Raw genomic sequence first — 22,916 nt, 5'->3', positions numbered from 1 at the left:
AACATTTCCCAGGAAAAGGGGGGTGCAAGTGTTGGGAGGATTGTTCATTGTTCTTAAGATCCAAGGGTCTGGGTCTGTAGTCACCTAGGCAAATTGGTGAGGCTTTTTACCAAACCTTGTCCAGGAAGTGGGGTGCAAGGTTTTGGGAAGTATTTTGGGGGGAAAGACGTGTCCAAACAGCTCTTCCCCAGTAACCAGTATTAGTTTGGTGGTGGTAGCGGCCAGTCCAAGGACAACGGGTGGAATATTTTGTACCTTGGGGAAGTTTTGACCTAAGCTGGTAAAGATAAGCTTAGGAGGTTTTTCATGCAGGTCCCCACATCTGTACCCTAGAGTTCAGAGTGGGGGAGGAACCTTGACAACACCCCTCAGGGGAGGGGGGAGATGGTCGGTTTGGGGGGGAATTTGCCCACACTTCCCTCAGGCAGGGGAGAGCCCGCTGGGGGGGTGGGAGGGTGGCTTGTGCTCCCCTCCGGCAGAGCAGGGGGGAGACTTTCAGTGCGGGGGCCAGGCTCCCCTCAGGCTCAGGAGGGAAGAGACGTTGGGAGTGTAGTCTGCACTCCCCTCAGGTGGGGGAGGATTCTCAGTGGGGTGTGGGGCAGTGCTCCCCATAGACACAGGGGTGGGGGACGTACCGTCAGGGGGACTCAGGTGGAGGGGGGGGGGGATGGTTGGGAGAGTGGCCCGTGCTCCCCTCAGGCAGTCGGGGGAGGGAGACCATCAGTGGGGGTGGGACCACGCTCCCCTCAGGTGGGCAGGGCGTGGGGAGATGGGGGTCCAGACGCTGCCTGGTGCACCCTTCAGTCAGGGGATAGGGCCTTGGGGGGGGGGGAGGGGGGCGGAGGTTGGAATCAGCTGCATCCCCCTCAGGCACAGCTGTTCTCTTCTCCCCGCCGGTCTAGCCAGCCCCCCAGCCCCCAGGGCTCACCCGCTCAGATGGCTCCACACCCCGGCGTGCTGAGCACACTGCAGCCCTCCCCAGCTCCTCGCAGAACCTGTCCCTCGGCGTCAGGCCCGCTAGGCCAGGCGCCCCGGCGACAACCAGCCGAGACCCCAGGGGCTGGGGGGCGGAGGCCCAGTGAGTGGGGCACTTTGTACGAGACTGGACAGAGAACAGGCCGTGGGGAGCGACCCAGCGCTGAGCTGCCTCGTGGGAGGGGATGGGCCCATCCCAACACCAGGAGTGGCCATTACAGCCAGAACGGAGCATGGGCTGGAAGCAGCTCCCCGCAGTCCGGCTCCAGGGAGAAGGGGAGAGGCAGCCCAGAAGCAGCGGACCTGTCGTCCTGTGCACCCCGAGAGCCCCAAGGCTCCCCCGCCAGGGCAGCACACGGGGGGCATCGCTGCCCGGCCTCCTGGCACAGCCACAGCCGCCCACCAGCACATGGGGGAACAGCCACTGTCACCCCTCAGCTACACAGTAAAGGAGGGACAGCCCTGCCCTGGGACCCTCCCCCGCCAGGTGCTGGCCCCCCTTCCTCATCCTGCTCCCGGCTCCCCTCTCTGAGCCCAGCTCTGGCGCCCAGGTACAACTCCCTCTCCCCCCTCCTTTGGCGCCTGCTGCCCCACCCCTCCAGCAGTGAAGAATTCACAGCCAGACTAATTCATCCTTTCCGTTTTATTGCAGTGTAAACACAATAACCCAACCCCTGCCATTAAATATAAACCTGGAGCCAAGTCTGACTCCTCTGTCACTTGCTCCTTGGAGACGCACATTGCAGCCGATCTGTCCCGTTCTTTCTGGCAGCCCCAGCAGCATTGACTGGGGTCAGACCCAGGCATCACCCACCCCACCCAGTGTGCTCAGTGCAGAGAGCACAGCTCCACGAAGAAGCCAGGAGCCAATGCCTGCTCGGAGAAGGGCCCGTTCCAGCAGACGTGTCCCTACACAGGGCTCTGCCTGCGGCCAGTGGGGACAGGATCCCGTCCCCTCATGCAGCCCTGCGAGCAGCGGCACGGAGAGCCCCGAGGGTGACAGCACCAGCAGGGGTAGCTGCATCAGGCCTGCTGGGCCAGCAGAAGAGACAGCTCAAACCTCCCATGGAAAGCTCTCATCTGACGGCTGCAGCCTCCTCCCGTCCTATTAAAATACTGCAGAGGCCAAAACGGCCTGGGTCACAGTTCCCATGGGGAGCAGCACACAGTTAGTGAATAGAGGGACCCCCGGTCCTCCCTGCACCCACACGTCCTGGGGCTCAAGCCCTGTAAGCTTCCCCCTCCCCCCAAAGCCTGGAGTGCTTAGGCCAGCAGGTTATGGCCAGAGCTGCAATGCACTGCCATTAAATGCACTGCTCCATACGTACCAAAGAAACCCTCCCCTGCTCTACAGCTGCAGGTTTAACCAGGTTCCAGCTGCCCAGAGCCCACACTGCGCTTTCAGGAACTCACGCCAGAAGCCAGCACCCTGAGCTCCCTGGGACACAGAGCCCTGGATCGGGCCCGCTAGGGCCTCCAGCTCTAATCCCTCCTGCCCTGCAGCACCCCAGGGACTCCGTGGGTGAGGGGCTGAGTGACAGGGCAGGAGCACCCCACACTGTACCAAACAGGGGGTTCTCAGAGCCTCCAATCCCAGGTGGCCAGCACCTGGGGCGCAAAGCCAGGCAATTACTCTTTAAAGCCACATGCTCCAAGGCTGGAGCCCCACCCTGCCAGCCGTGGGAGGGGAGCCTCAGCCCACTGGAGCCAGCAAAGTCTATGGGGCAGAGGGCAAGAGACAGGGAGTGCTGCACCTCTCTGTGGGATGGTGTCACATGGCCAGCCCTGACCCCACAAGTCACTCTACCCACATCAATGCACCACACTCACCAACACGCAAAGCCCAGCAAAGCTGCACACTGCAGGCAGGGCCAGGCATCCCGTGCACACAGGAGCAGAGGGTCCATGCTGCTCCAGGAGGTGGCATCCCCAACATGGCCGACGCACTGTGTGGAGGAGACAGGGAGAGGCCCCAGCCCCACTGCAGTCTCCAGCCTCCTCCACCAGTCACCCTCAGCCTTCCACGGCCATTTCATGGAAGCAGAGGTTTTGGCGCTAGCCTTGAACCTGCCCTGGGACCCTGCCCAGCCCAGCGTCAGGACAAGTGCAAGGGCCAGACCCCATGAACCCCACTCCCAGGGGCTGCTCAGTGTCACTGTCCCATGGAAAGAGGCGGGAGGGAGACACTGAGACCAGACAGGGTACAGAGCAGAGCTGGGAGCAGAACCCAGATGGCCTGGCTCCCAGATGAGTCTCCCAGCCCCAGGATATCACAGGTCCCCTATCAGCGCCCCAGCCCAGCCAGTGCCAGCTGGCTAGAGCTAGATGGTCTGAGCCCACCCCCCACACTCCCCTGCCCCCATCCAGCCCATTGTCTGCAGGGAGCTTCCCCTTGGGCCAGCAGAATGCCTGCTGCACCACGAGGGGGAGAACAACCAGAGCCAGCAGAGCAGGTGGGGCAGGCCATGGGGAGGCTGGCTGAGCCAGCCCCTTCTGCAGCTCAGGTGCTGTTGCCCTGCTCCTGTTCGAAGAGCACCATGGCCAGCTGTGAGCGGGAGCCCAGCCCCTCCAGGTTGCTCTGCATGCAGCGGTGGTAGATCTCCTCGCTGAGGCGGGGGTTGCAGAGGTGCGGCCGGTGGCGCTGCAGCAGGGCAGGCTCCATGGCCCGGAAGACGTGCAGGCTGGAGTACTTGATGAACATGTCGTAGATCTCCAGGGTCTCCAAGATGTCTTCGTTCTCCTGCGCGTCGCCTGCCATGCGGGTGCGTGCTGCCATGTAGTCAGCATTGTAGAAGCAGGCCTCGTGGAAGACGTCTCGGTCAAAGCGCCCAGCATCCCGCATCAGATCCAGGGCGGCGGGCGGCGCCTGGTTGTGGTAGGCGATGGCCGGGTTGTAGCCCTGGAAGTGGATGGGGAAGAAGACCTGCCAGCTGTTGATGGTGTTCATGCGGCAGCGGTTCAGGAAGTCGGTGGTGACCTCGGTGTCCACGCTGGCCACGAAGAAAAGCGTGTCCACGGGGTGCTTCTTGGAGATGATGTCCATGACCTTGATCTGGGAGGGCGCGTCCGTCTTGACGCTGATCCAGGGGATCTTCACCTCGGTGTACTTGCGCTCGTACTCGGCAATCCTGGCCTTGACCGGGGCGAAGATGTCATTCTGTGCCACCTGCTGGGCCTCGAAGGGGTCGTAGATGAAGAGGAAGGTGAGCACGGCATTCTCGCTGCTCTCGAAGGCAGCCGCCGCATACACCTCCAGGAAGCGGCTAGCGTGGTCCCGGTCATGCGCCGTCAGCGGCAGGATGACGTTGATGCGGCTGGCCTCAGTCACGTAGGGCATGGGGATGATCTCCACCTCGCTGAGGGGCCGTACCAGGTGCACCCGCTTGGTGACCGAGCGGCTGTGCCCCTTCTGCGTCACCACCTCCACCTGCAGGTCCAGCGTGTACTCCATGCCCCGAGTGGGGTCGAAGCGCCGATACCCGTTCACCAGCTGCTGCTTGCGGATGTGCAGCACTGGCTGGTACTTGCGGTTCAGCTCCTCCATGGCCACGGCCACCACGTCAGCCACATCAGCCATGTCCACGCCGCGCAGCTCACACTTGGGGGAGCCATCCACGCATGAGTACAACTGCTCCTCCGTGAAGTAGTCCCAGCGCAGCACCTCAAAGCGCGTCTTGGGCTGGAACGGGGGCGTGATGCCAATGGGCCATGTGGCGCCATGGTCTCCGTCCGCAGACAGGCTGCTGGTGTTCTGGATCTCCAGCTGCACGAGGAGGGAGGGGAGTTGAAGCAGGAACAAGACACCTTCCAGTCCCCCACACCAACCCTCCACCGCTTGGCCTAGCTCCTCCCAGGCACACAGTCACCCCCGGTTTCCTGCCAAACCCCAGAGTTTCTAGGGGAGCTCTGTGTGGCTCGAAAGCACCTCTCGCGCCAGACGAAGTTGGTCCAGTAAAAGATGTGACCTCCCCGACCTTGTCACTCCAGGGGACGGGGATGCACTGTTAGCTACGCAATGACACCATTCCCCCATCAGATGGCAGCACCAACCCATACTATAAGGGGCTGAGATTATTCGACAGCTGCTCTCCCCAAGATTACACAAACCCTACAGTGACTCCAACTGGCTGTCCAATCCCCCCAGCTAATCTGCTGTCCTGCACCACTTCCACCTCCACCCCTCGGATGTCCCAGGCATGGCTCCCACCTCTACCCCTCAGCTGGGTCTTTAGGCTGACCCCTTCAGGGCAGGGACTGGCTCTGACCATTCCCACCTGGCATGACGAGGTCCAATCCTGGGCAGGGCCTGTGGGCGCTACCATCATATAACATTTACAAATTCACAGACAGGCCAGAAGGGTCCGGCCCCCTCTCCCAGTCTGAGATCCTGCCTAGCACAGGCCACAATCCCTCCCCAGCAACTCCTGCAACCAGCCTCCCATTCCTGGCTGAGCTAGAGCACGACTTTTAGAACTCAGTCTGGTCCCTGGGTGACCTGTGCCAGTGGTTAATTTCCCACCCCGTTAAACATTTGTGCCTCATTTCTACTCTGAATTGGTCTCATTTCAGCTCCAGCCACTGGGTCTCGCTCTGCCTTGTCTGCTGGGTTAGAGACCTCGGTCAGGAGAAATCTACCGGTGTCAGTATTTGTACACTGCATACGCCCAAGCCACTTCATACCCTTCTCTTGCATGAACTGAATAGATTGAGCTGCCTTAGTCTCTCATGGTCAGGCAGCTTTTCAGATCTCAAACCCTTTCTGTAGCTCTTTTCCGAGCCCCTGTTTTTCCAATGCTCTGTTTGAAGTGTTGACACCAGAACTGGACACAGGATGCAGTATTGCTCTGTCTAACACCATACACAGAGGGAATACCACCTCCCTGCTTCCACTTGGCATTCCCCTGCTTATACAGCTGAGGATCACGTTTGCCCATTTAGCTACAGCACTGCACTGGGCGCTCACGTTCAATTGGTTACCTACCGTGACCCCTAACTCCTGTTCAACGTATCGGCTTTCCAGGATAAGCGTGACCTACATTCTTTTCTCCTAGGTGTATGACCTCACATTTGGCTGTGTTAAAACACATGTTGTTCATGTGAGTCAACCTTATCAAGTGATGCAGGCCAGTCTGTGTCACAGACCTGTCCCCATCGTTACTTACAACTTAACCAATTTGCGTCATCTGCAGATTTTTACCGGCAGTGATTTTATTTGAATTCCACACCACTGACAAAAGACTGAATACCACTGGGCCAAGAACAGAGCCCTGCAGGACCCCAACAGACAGACCCCACAGCGGATGACAATTTCTCATTTATAATGACTTCTGGAGATCTGTTCACCAGTTTTTAATCCATTTCAGACAGGCTGCATTGATTTTGTGGAGTGCTGTTTTTTTGTTTAATCAAAAACACCATGTTGGGCTAAAACATGCCTTACAGAGTCTCGGTGTATCATGGTAACGGTTACCTTTATCATCGAAACCTGTGAGTCATCCACACACAATGGCAGGTTGGATTTTAAATGCTGGCGCCATGTTGGCTTTTCTCCAGTCCCCAGGTACTTACTCTGGGCTCCAGGATTTGTTACATGTCAAACACTAACAACAGGGAAGCTCTGAGGAGCCTCCGGAGGGCTGTGGGGATTCACAGGCACCTGGAAGGTCAGGGGCCAGGGCATTATCTCCCAAGGCCACAGCCAAGAGCTCTGGCCTCGGTACAGACAGACGCCCAGTCGGGATTCCTCTTACCAGAGCAACTTGCAGCTCCATCCCAGCCCGCCCGGGCAAAGTTACAGACAATAAGAAGGAGGGGTTTTAAAGTATATCAAGAGCCAAAGGAACCCTACCTATGGTATTGGTCCATTACTAGATGCAAATGGTAGAACTGTCAATGATAATGCGAAAAAGCTGAAGTGTTCAAAAATTTTTCTGTTCTGGAGGTGGAAAAAAGTCAGATAATGTCATCATGTCACATGATGATCAAACACTTTCCATTCCATGAGTAACTCTGGAGATGTTAAACAGCAGCTATTAAATTCAGACATTTTTAAATCAGCAGGTCTGGATAACCTGCCTTCAAGAGTTTTAAAAGAGCTGGCACAAAAAGTCTCTAGACCATTAATGTTGATTTTTAGTGGGTCATGGAACCCTGGGGAATTGTGTGTCAATATTCAAAAAGGGTAAACGGGATGGCCTGGGGAATTATAGGCCTATCAGTCTGACATCAGCCCTGGGCAAAATAATGGGACAGCTGATACAGGACTCTATTAATAAAGAATTAAAGGAAGGTAATGTAATTAATGCCAGTCAACACAGGTTTATGGAAAATAGATCTTGTTAGAATAACTTGATTTTTTTTATGAGATTACAAGCTTGGTTGATAAAGGTAAGTAAATATATTGCATCTACAGTAACGCCTCACTTAAAGTCGTCCCGGTTCACATTGTTTGGTTGCTGATCAATTAGGGAACATGCTTGTTTAAAGTTGCGCAATGCTCCCTTATAATGTTGTTTGGCAGCCGCCTGCTCTGTCCACTGCTTGCAGGAAGAGCAGCCTGTTGCTGCGAGCTGGTGGGAGCTTGGAACCAGTGTGGGCTGGCAGACCCCCATCAGCTCCCCACTTCCCTAAGTTCCCTGTGCAGCAGCCACCCAGCAGGCTACCAATTGCCAGCAGTTCAGCTGTCCCTCCCGCCCCTGCCGTGTGCTGCTCCTGCCCTCTGCCTTGGAGCTGCTCCCGGGAGACTCCTGCTTGCTGTGCAGGGGAGGGGGGAAGAGGGGAGCTAATGTCAGGGTGTCCCCCGCCCCACTACTTCTGCCCCCCACTTACCCCTTCTCCATATAGAGCAGGGTGGGGAAAGATAGGGCTCAGGACAGAGAGTGCTTGCTGGCCGCAGCTTCTGCCTCCACTTCCTGATGTACTTAAAAAGGCAATGTACTTAGCGAGTGATGTCAGCGTACTTAAAGGGGCAATGCGCATCTCTCGCTCTCTCCCACACACAGGGTGTGTCTCTCTGTCTGGCATGCTGTCTCCCCTCCCTCCATTCGTGCTGCCTTGTAGAGTGTAAGGCTACATTAACAATAACGTGTTAACCCTTGAGGACTCAGCCGAGTGATAGTTCATCATTTAGCAGTAAGGCATTCCCTGGGAAATATCCCACCCTCTAACTTCACCACCTCAACCAAGCTTCACAATCATCATTGCTTTGTGCAGTATTAAATTGTTTGTTTAAAACTTATACTCTGTGTGTGTGTCATTTTAGTTTAGTTTTTTGTCTGGTGAAAAAGATTTCCCTGGAACCTAACACCCCCATTACATGAATTCTTATGGGGTAACTGGATTAGCTTAACATCATTTTGCTTAAAGTCACATTTTTCAGGAACATAACTACAACGTTAAGCAAGGAGTTACTGTACACAGTTCTGTAAAGGGTTTGATTTGGCACCACGTGACAACTCAATTAATAAACTAGAAAGATACAAAAAAAAATCAACATGGCCACACATTAAATGGATTAAAGACTGGCTACTAGGTCTCAAAATGTAATTGTAAATGGGAAATCATCATCGAGCCGGCATGTTTCTAATGGGGTCCTGCAGGGAACAGTTTATGGCCCTATGCTATTTAGCATGTTTATCAATGGCTTTGAAAAAACAAAAATCACTGATAAATCACATGCAGATGACAGGTTTCAGAGTAACAGCCGTGTTAGTCTGTCTTTGCAAAAAGAAAAGGAGTACTTGTGGCACCTTAGAGACTAACCAATTTATCTGAGCATGAGCTTTCATGAGCTACAGCTCACTTCATCGGATGCATACCGTGGAAACTGCAGTTTCCACGGTATGCATCCGATGAAGTGAGCTGTAGCTCACGAAAGCTAATGCTCAAATAAATTGGTTAGTCTCTAAGATGCAGATGACAGAGACTGGGGGAAAAATAAATAAAGAAGAGAGACAAGTCATCAATACAGAATGACCTAGATTTCCTGGTAAACTGGGTGCAAGCAAACAATGTGTTTTTCGTATGGGCAAATGCAAAGACATACATCTAAGAACAAAGAATGTAGTCATACTTACAGAATGGGGGATTGTATCTGGGGAACCAGCGGGTCATGGTGGATAACCAGCTGAACATGAACTCCCAGGGAGATGCTGTGGCCAAAAGGGCTAAGGCCATCCTTAGAATATCAAGTAGGAGAAGGGATATTATACTACCTCTGTATTCAGCACTGGTGCAATGGCTGGGGGAATCCTGTGTCCAATTCCGGTGTCCACAATTCAAGGGTGTTGATAAATTGGAGAGGGTTCAGAGAACAGCCACAAGAATGATTAACAGATTGGACGACCTGCCTTACAGTGACAGACTCAAGGAGCTCAATCTATTTAGCTTAACAAAGAGAAGGTTAAGGAGTGTCTTGATCATGTCTACAAGTACCTACACGGGGAACAGAAATTTGATGATAGAAGGTTCTTCAATCTAGGAGAGAAAGGTCTAACGTGATCCAATGGCTGGAAGTTGAAGCTAGACAAATTCAGACTAGAAATAAGGTGTACATTTTTAAGTGACAGTAATTAGCCACTGGAACAGTTTACCAAGGGTCATGGAAAATTCCCTACCACTGGAAGTTTTTAAAATTAAGACTAGACATTTCCTAGAAGATCTGCTCTAGTTCAGCCAGGGACTGTTTTGAGGAAGTTCTCGGTTTGTGTTATGCAGGTCAGAGCATAACCTCCATCACAGGGATCCTTTCTGCCTTTAAAAGAAATAAACTGATGAAATCCTGCAGGAGAAATGCAACGAGCCGTAGGTGCACTTCAGCTGGGCAATAGTGCAAGGCTGGGCTCAGAGATCAAGCCAGCCCAGATCTACCAGAGTAACTGCCCACAGAGAGCATGCTCCACCACCCTGGCAGGCCCATTCTCCTGGCAGAACCGTCTCTGCCGGGGTATATCACCAGCACAGAAGGTGAAGGAAGATGCCTTGGCCCCTGTGCCAGGGCACAGGCCGAGGGGATTCTGTGTTCTGGCTGCCTCATTAAGGCAGGTGCAGCAGACTGAGATTGAAATGGGAAGCCTCCCTGGAGGGCAAGGTGACCCAAGCCATAGCCAGGCTGCTCCCTGCTCATCTAACTCAGAGCTCTGGGCCCATCCCCTCTACACTCCCCCTCCCCCAGGGCCGGGCCTCACCTGGAGCTGCTGGATCTCCTGGTACGTCCTCTCAAGCTCCACCTGGGCAAAGTGCTTGTGCAACCTGTACATCTGGACAGGGTCCAGCACGGGATGGGCAGTGAACGCGCTCTGGAAACGGGGGTCGCTCTCCCGCTCCGGGTCCGTGTTCTTCCCTAGCTCAAAGTACTGGTACCGCAGGCCCTGAACCGGAGAGAGAGGGGGTAATGCCTGCCCCAAATCACACCCCAATCCCTGCTCTGAGTGCTGGTACCGCAGGCCCTGAGCCGGGGTAGAGAGGGGGTAATGCCTGCCCCACATCACACCCCAATCCCTGCTCTGAGTGCTGGTAACGCAGGCCCTGAGCTGGGGTAGAGATGGGGTAATGCCTGCCCTACATCACACCCCAATCCCTAATTGCTTGGGGAGAGGGGTGGGGACTGTGCTCATCCATATAGTTCATGGAGTGGAGTTAAGACTAATGGGGGGTGGAGGTTGTGGGTCAGTGAGGAGGTAGCAGGAGGTTCAATTTCACCTTAAGCTTCTCCCCACAGGGGATCAGTGGGGGGTAGATGGGGTGGAGGGATGGGGGTTAGTTGGGAGATTGCTCTCACCTCTTGTTCCTTTATGCAGATGATGGGATGGAGGGGTCCACTGTGGGGAGTGTGGGTTGATGGGGGCAGGGGTCAGTATGGAAGTGAGATGGGGCATGTGGCATTATGCCCCATATTCTTCATAGTATTATTATTATATATGATATGATTATGGCATAACTAGGATGTATTTTATGCAAGACAGGGCATGTGAGATGTCATTGAATAGGTTCTGATTCACTGACTCTGATTATCCTACTTGTATGCACGCATCATGTTGGTATCTGAAGTTAGGAATATTGTCTATGTATCTATTACAAATGTGTTTACACCTGGGGAACGCCCACTGGGTAGAATGCAATCAGTCCAGATGGCTGACTGGGAAGGGCCATTAGGGAGAACAATAGGTCTTAGAAGTGCTAATCTCCCACTGGGGAGCCTTCCTGGGGACACTACAAACAGCCTCCAAGTTATGGCTCCTATGGCTCTACAGAGACATGTGACCAAGTCACCAGTGTCCTCCCACTGACAGGCGTGGAAACAAAGCCTGGGAGACACAGGGTTCCTGCTATATGCAAAAGCTATTTAAGGCAGGGGAGTGACACCATCAGTGGTTCTTCATTGACTCCCCACCCAAGAAGATTGCTGGAAACACCTGAGAAACAAGGACTGAAGGGGGGGGGGGGGAGGGGGGGGGAGGGGGGGGAGAGAGGGAGCGGCTGAACCCAGGCTAGCGGGATTTCTAGTCTGTGAAAGGTTTCAGAGTAGCAGCCATGTTAGCCTGTATTCGCAAAATGAAAAGGAGTACTTGTGGCACCTTAGACACTAACCAATTTATTTGAGCATAAGCTTTCGTGAGCTACAGCTTATGTCTCTAAGGTGCCACAAGTACTCCTTTTCTTTTTAGTCTGTGAAAGGAATACCTGGAGTTTTAAGCTGCACGCAAGTGCAGTTTACCCTCAAGAATCTCTGCAAACAGTCTAAAAACATTAAGACCATGTCTACACTTGCCATTTAAAGCGCAAAAAGTCCCTTTTTTGAGCTAAAACTGCGGGAGCGTCTACACTTGTTAATGACTTTTTGCGGTGAAATTCAGAAGTTTCATCACAAAAAGAAAACCACCTTCACGAAAGGCATACAGCTCCTTCCACTGTTCTTTTTGTGATGTTGTGAAAGTGAAGACATGTTCAACCTGTGTAAACACGTTTTGGCCTCCGGAGGATATGCCACAGTTCCAAAAGTGACCACTCTGGCCAGCATCTCCACTGCTCTGATGCCAGGTCAAGGGACATCCGCCCCACCCCATGTAAGCCCCAGGAAGTTTGAAACTCCCTTTCCCTTTGCTTGTAGATGTGGCAGGGAAAGCAGTCAGACAGTGTGGGGGGGGGTTAAAAAAAAATGCCACGAAAGAAACAAGAAAGCAATGGTGCTGCTGGGACATGAAGCAGGGCAGCACGTGGCACTGAGCAGGGACCCAGAATGCCTTCCGCTCACCCCCCTTCCCACAAGACCTAGCGAGAGAGCTGCACTGTGGGACAGCTGCTCTCATCGGGGATGGAAGTGCTGCTAATGTAAACACTCTCTGACGCCTGTGGAAATAAGCGAGCACACAAACCAGAGCTGTTCTTTCACCGTTCCCTATCACCGGTGAAACTTACAGTGCAAAAACTCAGCAAGTGTAGACATACCCTTAGGGTGAGAATTTGCTACTCATATCCAATTTCTTTAGTATATTAAGTTTAGATTGCGTTTTTGTTTTATTTGCTAGGTAATCTGCTTTGATCCATTTGCTATCCCTTATAATCACTTAAAATCTAGCTTTTGTAGTTAATAAACTTGTTTTTGTTTGGTCTAAAACCAGTGTGTGGAAATTATACATGGGGCATAAAGCTGTGTATATTCCTCTCCACGTTGAGGAAGGGGGCGAATTTCATGAGCTTACGCTATACAAATCTCTGTGCAGTGCAAGACGGTATATTTTGGGGTTTACCCTCTAGAGGGGGGTGTTCACTTGAGTACTGGGCAGTCCCTTAGCTGAGCCTTCCCATGCAGAGCTGATTTCTGCATCTGTGTGTTTCAGCAGCTGGGTGTGTCCCTACCTGTGTGTGTGCTGGTAACGTGCAGCCTGAAGCCTGGGGGTGGGGGGGCGCGCTTGGCAGGCTGCACAGCAGTATAGTGTAAAGGGAGACCAGGCTGGTGGGTCAGGCGGGCTCACTGGTACCCCAGTTCCAGCCAGCACCCTGGGGTAAATCCATCACAGGGTGGAGAAGTCAGTGTGGGGGAAAGGGGAGCAGGGGATCAAGGAGGGGGTGATGGTTGATGGGGTGGAGGGGGCCGATGTGGGGGATGGAGGTTGATTGGGGCAGGGGGGCAGATGGGGGCAGGGGGTGGGGTCCGTACGGATTGATTGGGGCAGGGGGTCAGTGTGGGAGGAGTTGGGGACTGGGGGCCAGTGTAGGGGTGGGGGTTGATTGGGGCAAGATGCAGGTTCATGGGGACCAGTGTGGGGGGTGGAGGTTGATTGGGGGAGGGGGTCAGTGTGGGAATTGATGGGGGCAGGGGGCCAGTGTAGGAGTGGGGGCTGATGGGGGCAGGGGGCCAGTGTGGGGGTGAGGGGGGGCGCTCTAACCTCGTGCTCCTCCACGCAGTTGATGGCCGTGTAGTCAATGATGCAGCGCCCCAGCCACTCGTCGGGCCGGGCGCTCAGGATGTCGTTTCGGCAGTTCTCCAGGTGCGGCTGCAGGCGCAGCAGCAGGCTGCGGGAGAGCAGGTAGCCAAAGCCACCGTAGCAGTAACGCCCCTCGGTGTCGCCCCCAATGAACTCCTCAGGCCGGCCCAGGTAGAGGAGGGTGTCGATGCTGAGGTGGGCGACCAAGCGGCTGATGCGATGAGCCTCGGTGTAGGTGTCGTCCTGCACCAGGTAGAACCAGTCAAAGTCGCCTACGTAGTGGTCCAGCATGTACTTGACGGTCTGGTACATGTTCCAGATGGGCCGCTCGTCGCCATGCGTCACCACCGTCATGCCGTGAGGCACCTTGCGGCCCCGCGTGCCCGTGAAGTACACCAGCCGCTCCAACCGATGCCCCAGCGTGCGGTTCACAGCCACAGCCAGCGTGTTCAGTGTGCTCTTGGAGGTGAGCACACCCACAAAGAGTCGCTGCCGGATGCCCAGCTCCGTACTGATGTACCGTGTCCTGGAAGGGCAGAGAGCGAACGTGAACGAGCCTTTTCCCCACCACAGGGAACTTGCCACCAGCCAGCCAGGTTCAGACCTGCCCCTGAGCCCCACAAGGCTGATCCCGCTGACCACGCGAGTCACAGCATCCAGGCACGGCTCTGGATTTCTGTGCTTCTCCCCAAACCACAGATAAGGTGCATCTGAGCCTTTGAGTAGGGCTGGATTCAGGCCGGGCACTGCTGTGGGGAAGCTTGCAGAGATGCAGAGGTCGGGGGCAGAGGGATATGTGATGACCAGCTATCCCCATCTCTGCCCAGCAGGGGTCCTTCCGGGGCAGAAGGCAGGACAGATTCAGGGCAACAGCTGGGGAGCGAGAGGCGGGGACTGGGTGGGGCGGGATACACAGCAAGTCCCCAGCAGGAGCCACAAGCCTCCTCCCCCCATTGCATCCCCTCACATCACCAGCAAGCTTCCCTGTCTCACAGCCCCGCCCTGGTGCAGAACCCCTTCCGTAGTCCCCAATGCCACTGTGACCCCGGCTGCCATTCGCCACCTTCTCCCATTGCAGAGCGCACTGCCCTGGCTAGCCCTGCTCCCGCCCTTCGCCACCTTCTCTGGTTGCAGAGCGCGCTGCCCTGACTAGCCCTGCTCCCGCCCTTCGCCACCTTCTCCCGTTGCAGAGATCGCCGCCCTGGCTAGCCCTGCTCCTGTCTGACACGTCTCCTGCACAGCTCTCAAAGCGGTTCACAAAGGACGTCAGCGTCATCAACCCCATCGTAGGGATGGGCAGTGACTGGCCCCAGAGCACCCAGCAGGCCAGTAACAGAGCCAGGAAGAGAACCCAGAGCTCCTGTGTCCCAGTCCAGTGCTCTGCCCATTGGGCCACACCCGTTAATCCCCCAGCCACGCCTGCAGGGGCCCCGCCTGTGTCTGAGACGCCCAGGACTCCCACACTGGTGAAGGGTCAGCCAATGATCCCTGCCATGAGTCCGGCACAGAGACACTGCCCTAGCACAGATACCCAATATATGCCCTCACTGGGTCTCCGCTTCAATGCCAAGTATGGAGATCCCCTCCCCGCAGAGAATGTCATGGCACCAATAGGAAATCTGATGAGGTTCAACAAGGACAAGTGCCGAGTCCTGCACTTAAGACGGACACATCCAATGCACCGCTACAGACTAGGCACCGAATGGCTCAGCAGCAGTTCTGCAGAAAAGGACCTCGGGGTTACAGTGGACGAGAAGCTGGATATGAGTCAACAGTGTGCCCTTGTTGCCAAGAAGGCCAATGGCATTTTGGGATGTATACGTAGGGGCATTGCCAGCAGATTGAGGGACGTGATCGTTCCCCTCTATTCGACATTGGTGAGGCCTCATCTGGAATACTGTGTCCAGTTTTGGGCTCCACACTACAAGAAGGATGTGGAAAAATTGGAAAGAGTCCAGGGGAGGGCAACAAAAATGATTAGGAGACTGGAACACATGAATTATGAGGAGAGGCTGAGGGAACTGGGATAGTTTAGTCTGTGGAAGAGAAGAATGAGGGGGGATTTGATAGCTGCTTTCAACTACCTGAAAGGGGGTTCCAAAGAGGATGGATCTAGACTGTTCTCAGTGGTACCAGATGACAGAACAGTGGGGGAGGTTTAGGTTGGATATTAGGAAAAACTTTTTCACTAGGAGGGTGGTGAAACACTGGAATGGGTTCCCTAGGGAGGTGGTGGAATCTCCTTCCTTAGAAGTTTTTAAGGTCAGGCTTGACAAAGCCCTGGCTGCCATGATTTAGTTGGGGTTGGCCCTGCTTTGAGCAGGGGGTTGGACTAGATGACCTCCTGAGGTCCCTTCCAACCCTGATATTCTATGATTCTATGATTGCGGGGGTGAATAGCTGGGGCAGAGGTAAGTGAAGGGGACAACCCAGGTTATGGGGAACCCCAGCAGAACCCCCATGAACTAAGGGCTTTCACAAGCCTCCAAGCATCAGGCATGTTTTCTCAACTTGCCTCCTCTAATGCACACAAAGCAACAGGCACATCTACATTATAAAAATAGACCCAAATCCAGACTCCCCGCAGCACATTCCCCTTCCTTTGGGGAGCGGAGAAAAGAACGAACACGTGGCAGATGTGGAGTCACTTGGCTGAATGCCCCACTGGAAGAGGCCCAGATGCTGCAGGGACAAGTACAGTACAAAACCTATACAGACCAGAATAGCCAACAGCCAGCCTTCGGATGGGCCTCTCTGGTCCTCCAGAACCCCCTCCTCTGTGCAGGGGACATCCCAGCCATCTGCAGCTCCAGCAGCCACATGGTGCTCTAAAGAGGCTAATTCCTAATCCCCACACAGGAGCAGGATAAGGAGTGTGAGCATGTGTCCTCTCAGCTCTGCACTGGGTGGCCCCGGGGCATGTCGTGGGTGGGGGGAAAGGGAGTTTGCTGACCATACTTCTCCTTCCCTCCCCCAACGTTGGGTCAGGGGAGGGGGACTTGACCTGCCTTGACCCGAGAGGTTACCGCACGTGGCTCCCACACGCAGGGCAACAGAGACACCATGGGCCCAGGCAGCATCAACCCAACCACTGCTAACCCGGGCTTCCCGCTGCCACCACAGGCTTGGCCTGTGACCCACACTGCATCCCACAACTGTGCCTGGGGGAAGGGCCTAAGCCAGGTCCCCATCTGTGCCGGGGAGCCACTAGGCAGAGCCCACTGGACTGCAGGAGGGGCGGGATACGCTCCCTCACCGACAGGGCACCACAGCACTCCAAACAAACCCTTCTTGGGAGGGGAGCTGGGTGCAACTTGAGTGGAGCAAAGCAGCTGCATGTCCTGGGATGGAGACCCCCACCCCACAGACCTTGGTGGGTGCAGAAGTTTCCTGTAGGCAACATGGGGCAGTTCAGGAGAGTCTCTGGCTAGGGTATGTACATGCAGCATAGCTGCCCCCTGGTCACCACACCAGGGCTCCCACATTCAATGGAGCACATGCCAGGGCAGACACAAGGCCTATGGCAAGCTCCAGGACAGCCCACCACCAGCCCTGGGGCATTGCTAAGGGACAGGCCTACGTGCCCGATTCCAGCGGGCCCTGCACATCAGCCAGCCCCACTCGGGCAGGGGCAAGGTTGGGACACAGCTCCATGGCCCCACCCACTCAGCTGGGGGGCTGCCCCTTATATTGGCTGCAGAGAGCGCCCCAATTAGTGCACCAGGGCTGCGCAGACCCAGAGCCGGGTGGGCCCTGCCCCAGAAAGCTCAGTCTAATTAGACAGCTGGGTGTGCAATGGGGCAGGGTGGCAGTAGCATGAGGCCCCCCAGGGCACAGCTCAAGGGTCCCAAACCTATTAACCCAGCTCACCTGGTTGCCACGTGGCTCACACCAACTGGCAAGCCCATGACAGGGCAACTGCACCGCTGGCGGGCCCTGACGGGAGGATGCCACACAGGTCAGGGCGAGGAAAGGTTCTGCAAGGTGCAGAGGGTAAGGCGGGCGCAGCAGAGGTGTGATGAACGTGAGGCAGGGAAGAGCCGCAAAGGAGGTGAGGCTGAGAGGCCTGAACTTGCTGCAGCAGAGAAGGGGCAGCTGGGGGTGGGACCCGGTCTGCCTGGTGGGAAGATGCTGGCAGACCCCCGAGGAGGTGCAGGGAGGGGAAGGGCTCTACCCACAGCCCAGGAGCAATGGCACCTCCTCACCACTAAGCCCACGATTCAGGCAGGAATCCCAGCTCCAGCACAGCCTTTTGCCCATGGAAAGAATCTCAGCACTCCAGGAGCAGCCACACACAGCAAGTTCCCAGAGCCCCCATTCTGCTGCCCCTGCCCCATGCATTTCCCACCCCCAACCCCCCAGGCACCTGCTTTGCTGTAGCTCCCCCCTGCTAGGAGACCCATCCCTCACACAGGAGTGAGCTGTCACAAGTCACAGTCCTATAGCTCAAAAGAGACGAGCACCGGCCCCCCACTGCCCATGCAGCACCAGCACTGGGGGAGAGACCAGAGACCCACTCCTGCAGGGTGAGTCACTGCCCATTGGGGGGAGGGGGGACAGAGCTGGACTCTGCTCTCCCCAAGCACCCACCCAATCACAGGGCCTCTGCTGTTCTCCAAACAGGATTTCAGCTCCTGAGCCCAGCTCACCTGACCCAGAGCCCAAACGTGGGAGGCCATGTAAGGCCCCACCAGCACGAAAGGCACCTGAAGCCTGTGAAGAGGGTGTGAGGGAGCTGGTCTCAGTGCTGGCTGCTGAGGGGCCCAGCCCCACTCACAGCAGCGCCAGCCAGAGCTGCATGATTCTCACATCACTCTTGGATTTTAATCAATGCAGTGCAGTCAAGAGGCAGGAAACAACCCCGTGCTGCTGCCTCCCGCACACACACTGGCTTCATTCAGCCCCTCCACTTCCTGCCCTCTCGCCTCCTCCAGGGGACAACAGGGCTCGTTCACTGGCCCGCTCCCTGGGCGCTCTGTGCTGCACCCTGCCGGGATCCCAGCACTGCCAAGTGCTGAGCCCAGGGACCAGCTCATGCCCCTGTGCCAAGGCTGGATCACTTTCTGGAGGAGGAGGGCAAGGGGAGCTGCACTCAGATCAAGGTGGACTCTGCAAACAGCAGGAGAGGGAGGGAAACCAGAGACTCGACGCCCAGAGCAGAACACCCAAAGCGCAGCTAGGCCCAAGCAGTAACAAAGGAGAGATGGCTTGGCTGGGGCAGCAGGGCACCCAGCCAGGAGAGATCAAGGAACAGATGGGAGCAGGCAGAAAAGTGCATGACAGGGAATCAGGCAGAGGCAATTCTGTACGCACCCTTTGCGGGCGACAGGAACTGACAGAACCAGAGGCTCCTCTCCGGAGAGGCCTCCCTTGGAGCAGGGCCGTGCCAGGCTCCCTCACACCAAACCTTTCCCCTGCTGCATCAGCAGAGCTGGCTCATTTCCCAGAGTGCCAAACACCAGGGGGCAGCACGATGGGGAGGAGAGGGTTAAGGCACAGAGTCTGGGGCGGGCAGCGAAGACTTGCTCCCAGGGCACAGGAGCAGCAGGGAGAGTTTAGGCTGCATGTGTGTCCAGCAGATCCCACAACACAGGGAAAGGGGCGGAGTGTTGAGCTAGCTTCACCAAATGCATTGACAGCTGCTACTAGAAAAGCCCGAGGCCATGTCTACACTACATAATTAAGTTAACCTAATTCACATCGGTGTACAGCCGCCGCAATAATTCCATCGCTCCTGCATGTCTACAACGGTCTGCATCTTCTCTGAACAACAGTATCCCCAGCAGCTACAGTGCCCCATAGCACCGTCCTGCGGTTAGCACTCCGAGGGGAGAGCGCCTCCTGCAGTCACTCACCCTGCTCTCTGTAGCTCCTGGATGTCCACAAAGGCCTCCCATCCAAATACTGACCAGGCCCAACCCTGCTCAACTTGGGATATTGCAGCCCAAGGTGGAATGACCTCAAACCACCACAGGGCAAGTTGACATTAGATAAGAGAAAAAGCTTCCTAATAGAGAGAACAAGTCAACAACGGGGTGGGTGCCAGGAGCGGGGCCTGCAGGCCAGGAAACATTTTGTGATAAGGCAAGGCACTGGGGCAAGAACAGTCTGAGGATGCAGAGCAGCAGCACTGGGAATGGGGCACCGTCAGCTCAGCCAGCAGCGGCTGTGCACAGCCAGGTTGCCCCCAAAGGAAACTATTTCTGCAGAAAGACTTCCTGGGCAGCCGAGCTCTCCTGGAAGGGCCAATAAAGGGATGAACCAGTCAGTCACACAGAGCAGATGGAGGAAGCACAGTCTGGGCGGCCAGCAGCACTCTCCCGGCTGAGCCACAGCTGAAGGCCAACCCCTTCAAGGCCCCTTCTGCAACAAGTCAGAGCCCCACACTTGCCCCACGGTACCCCCACTGACAGCTCCAAGCCAGCCTGCAAGCTGCACCAACATGAACGACCACAGCGGCCGCTGCCCTAGGGACAAGCTACATGCCACAGCCCAGGCACTTCTCCCCCAGACTCACAGCATCACCCTTGCGCTTCACATCCAGAGGCAGCTGTACCATGGTCTGTAACAGACCTTGCCCAGTGCAGCAGTTCTGAGCCTTCCCCCTGCCCCAGGCCTCCCATTTAAGGTCACTCCCCACCACCCCAATCCCTGTACTATGATGGGCCGTGGGACACAGGATGAAGCCTTGCAGTGGGGGAGGTTTAGGTTGGATATTAGGAAAAACTTTTTCACTAGGAGGGTGGTGAAGCACTGGAATGCGTTACCTACGGAGGTGGTGGAATCTGCTTCCTTAGAAGTTTTTAAGGTCAGGCTGGACCAAGCCCTGGCTGGGATGATTTAGTTGGGGATTGGTCCTGCTTTGAGCAGGGGGTTGGATTAGATACCTCCTGAGATCTCTTCCAGCCCTGATATTCTGTGATCCTAAGGCTGCTGGGTTTCTGGCTGCGGAGCTGGTATGAAATGGGCTGGGGGAACAGCAGGGCCAGGTTGCTGCCAATTACTTTCCAGTGGGCAGACCCTAGTCACTCACCACCACCACCACCACCATCATCCCCCCGTCCTCTCTCCCTGTGAGCTCCTCCGTCTCCTTGCAGTGGTTGTTCCGTTCACGGAAGGCAGCCTCAGGGTTCGTGGCACGCCCGCTCCCCACCCAACCACACTGGGGAGCCAGACTCATCAGGCACCTGTTCCAATTTGCCTCGGCATGCCCTGCTGTGCCCTCTGCCCCCATGTGGTTTGGGCTGGCCCATGACGGCGAGCCTGGGCATGGAGCACCCCAGCGCCACCGCAGGGTGCAGCAGGCGCCCCTGGATGGGAAGGGAAGGGTGCCAGTGCCGCAGGGCCTGGCTCACACACTGGGGCAGCTGGAGGGCCAGCCCCGGGGACACTGGGTGCTTGGGGGCTGCAGGACGCCAGACAGGGGAGGCTCCGTCCGGGACACGGATGGTGAGCAGAGCTGGCCGCCCTCCCTTGGGACGTCATCAACCCAGCCCCCCTCCCATCTTTCCCGGCACCTCAACACGTGACCCCCCAACCCACGGCTCCCGATCCCCTCAACCCACATCCCCCCGGCTCCCCAACCCCCACAACTCAACCCACAGCCGCCCTGCCCCCACAGCCCCTCAAATCCCCCATCCCCACAACCCGCCACCCCACAGTTGACAGCCACCCACAACAACTCAACCCACATCCCCCCGGCTCCCCAACCCCCACAACTCAACCCACAGCTGCCCTGCCCCCACAGCCCCTCAAATCCCCCATCCCCATAACCCGCTACCCCACAGTTCACAGCCACCCACAACAACTCAATCCACATCCCCCTGGCTCCCCAACCCCCACAACTCAACCCACAGCCGCCCTGCTCCCACAGCCCCTCAAACCCCCCAATCCACAGCTCACAGCCCTCCCACCCCCCAAGCCACAGCTCCCCACCATCTCCCCAACCCCCACAACTCAACCCACAGCCCCTCAAACCCCCCATCCCCCTACCTCACAGCTCCCCGTCTCCCCAACCCCCACAACTCAATCCACAGCCCCTCCGCCCCCACCCCACAGCCCCTGAAACCCCCCAATCCACAGTGCCCCCACAACTCAACCCACAGCCCCTCCTGCCCCGCGCCCCCGGCCCCCACAGCCCCTCAAACCCCCCACCCCACTGCCCCCCACCGTCTCCCCAACCCCCACAACTCACCCCACAGCCCCTCCAGCCCCCACCCCACAGCCCCTCAAACCCCCCAATCCACAACACCCCCACAGCCCCCACCCCACAGCCCCTCCCGCCCCGTGCCCCCCGCCCTCACAGTCCCTCAAACCCCCCAATCCACAGCTCACAGCCCCCCCATCTCCCCAACCCCCACACCTCAACCCACAGCCCCCCTGGCCCCACAGTCCCCCACCGCCTCCCAAACCCCCACAACTCAACCCACAGCCCCTCAAATCCCCCGCCCCCACAGCCCCCCGTCTCCCCAACCCCCACAACTCACCCCACAGCCCCCCCGCCTCCACCCCACAGCCCCTGAAACCCCCCAATCCACAGCCCCCCCAACTCAACCCACAGCCCCTCAAATCCCCGCCCCCACAGCCCCCCGTCTCCCCAACCCCCACAACTCACCCCACAGCCCCTGAAACCCCCCAATCCACAGCCCCCCCACAACTCAACCCACAGCCCCTCAAATCCCCCGCCCCCACAGCCCCCCGTCTCCCCAACCCCCACAACTCACCCCACAGCCCCTGAAACCCCCCAATCCACAGCCCTCCCACAACTCAACCCACAGCCCCCCAACCCCACTGCCCCCCACCGCCCCCCAACCCCCACAGCGCCCCCCGCCCTCACAGCCCCGCCCCCGCGCGCCCCAGGCCCCGCCCCGGCACCTGACGGCCTTGCTGGCGGCGCGCGCGGGCGCGGCGGGCCGGGCGGGCAGCACGCGCAGCTCCCAGGCGGCGGCGGGCGGCGGTTGGCGGTGGGGGGCGGGGCCGGCGCGCGGCGCGGGCGCGGGGCCGCGGCGGCGCGCGGCGCGCGGCCCGCAGGGCGCCTGGCCCCAGCCGGCGCTGAGCAGACTGAGCGTCAGCCCCAGCGACACCCCGACGGCCACGGGCGCCGCGGGCCGCAGCAGCGGCAGCAGCAGCGAGAGGCGCATGGCGGGTGCGACGTGTCCGCGCGCGCCCCGCGTCAGCAGCGCCGCGTCACCGCCCGCCCGCCCGCCAGCCAATCCCCGCCCGGCGCGCGCTCACGGCGCGGCCTCGCCGGCGGCTCCCCGGGGGCGGGGCTGGATGAGGGGCAGAGCTGGGGGCTGGATGGGGGCAGGGGGGCAGAGAAGGGGGGGTAGGGCTTGGAGGGGCGGTTGGCAGGGGGTCTGTATAGGCCCATGGGAGGCTGGATGGGGGGCAGAGGGGTAGAGCAGGGCGGTAGGGCCTGGGGGGGCTGGATGGAGGTCAGGGGGACAGAGGGGCACGGGCAGAGCGGGGGGGTAGGGCCTGGGGGGGCTGGATGAGGGTCAGAGCGGGGGGTTGGCA

General features: G+C 57.4%; 1 protein-coding gene across 1 annotated transcript; it reads right to left on the bottom strand.

The window, feature by feature from the left end:
* Positions 1-1,603: 1,603 nt before the first annotated feature.
* Positions 1,604-22,540, bottom strand: CHPF (chondroitin polymerizing factor). The gene is made up of 4 exons (XM_077829982.1): positions 22,275-22,540; positions 13,362-13,926; positions 10,161-10,343; positions 1,604-4,738 (listed from the first exon to the last, which is right to left on the bottom strand). The coding sequence occupies exons 1-4, from the start codon at positions 22,538-22,540 to the stop codon at positions 3,476-3,478; spliced, it is 2,277 nt and encodes a 758-aa protein (XP_077686108.1). The 3' UTR covers positions 1,604-3,475.
* Positions 22,541-22,916: the final 376 nt, after the last annotated feature.

The sequence above is a fragment of the Eretmochelys imbricata genome, chromosome 11 (assembly GCF_965152235.1).
Source record: "Eretmochelys imbricata isolate rEreImb1 chromosome 11, rEreImb1.hap1, whole genome shotgun sequence".
Classification (NCBI taxonomy): domain Eukaryota; kingdom Metazoa; phylum Chordata; order Testudines; family Cheloniidae; genus Eretmochelys; species Eretmochelys imbricata.
The sequence above is the reverse complement of the archived record's forward strand: the minus strand, read 5'-3'. Positions and strand labels throughout refer to the sequence as shown.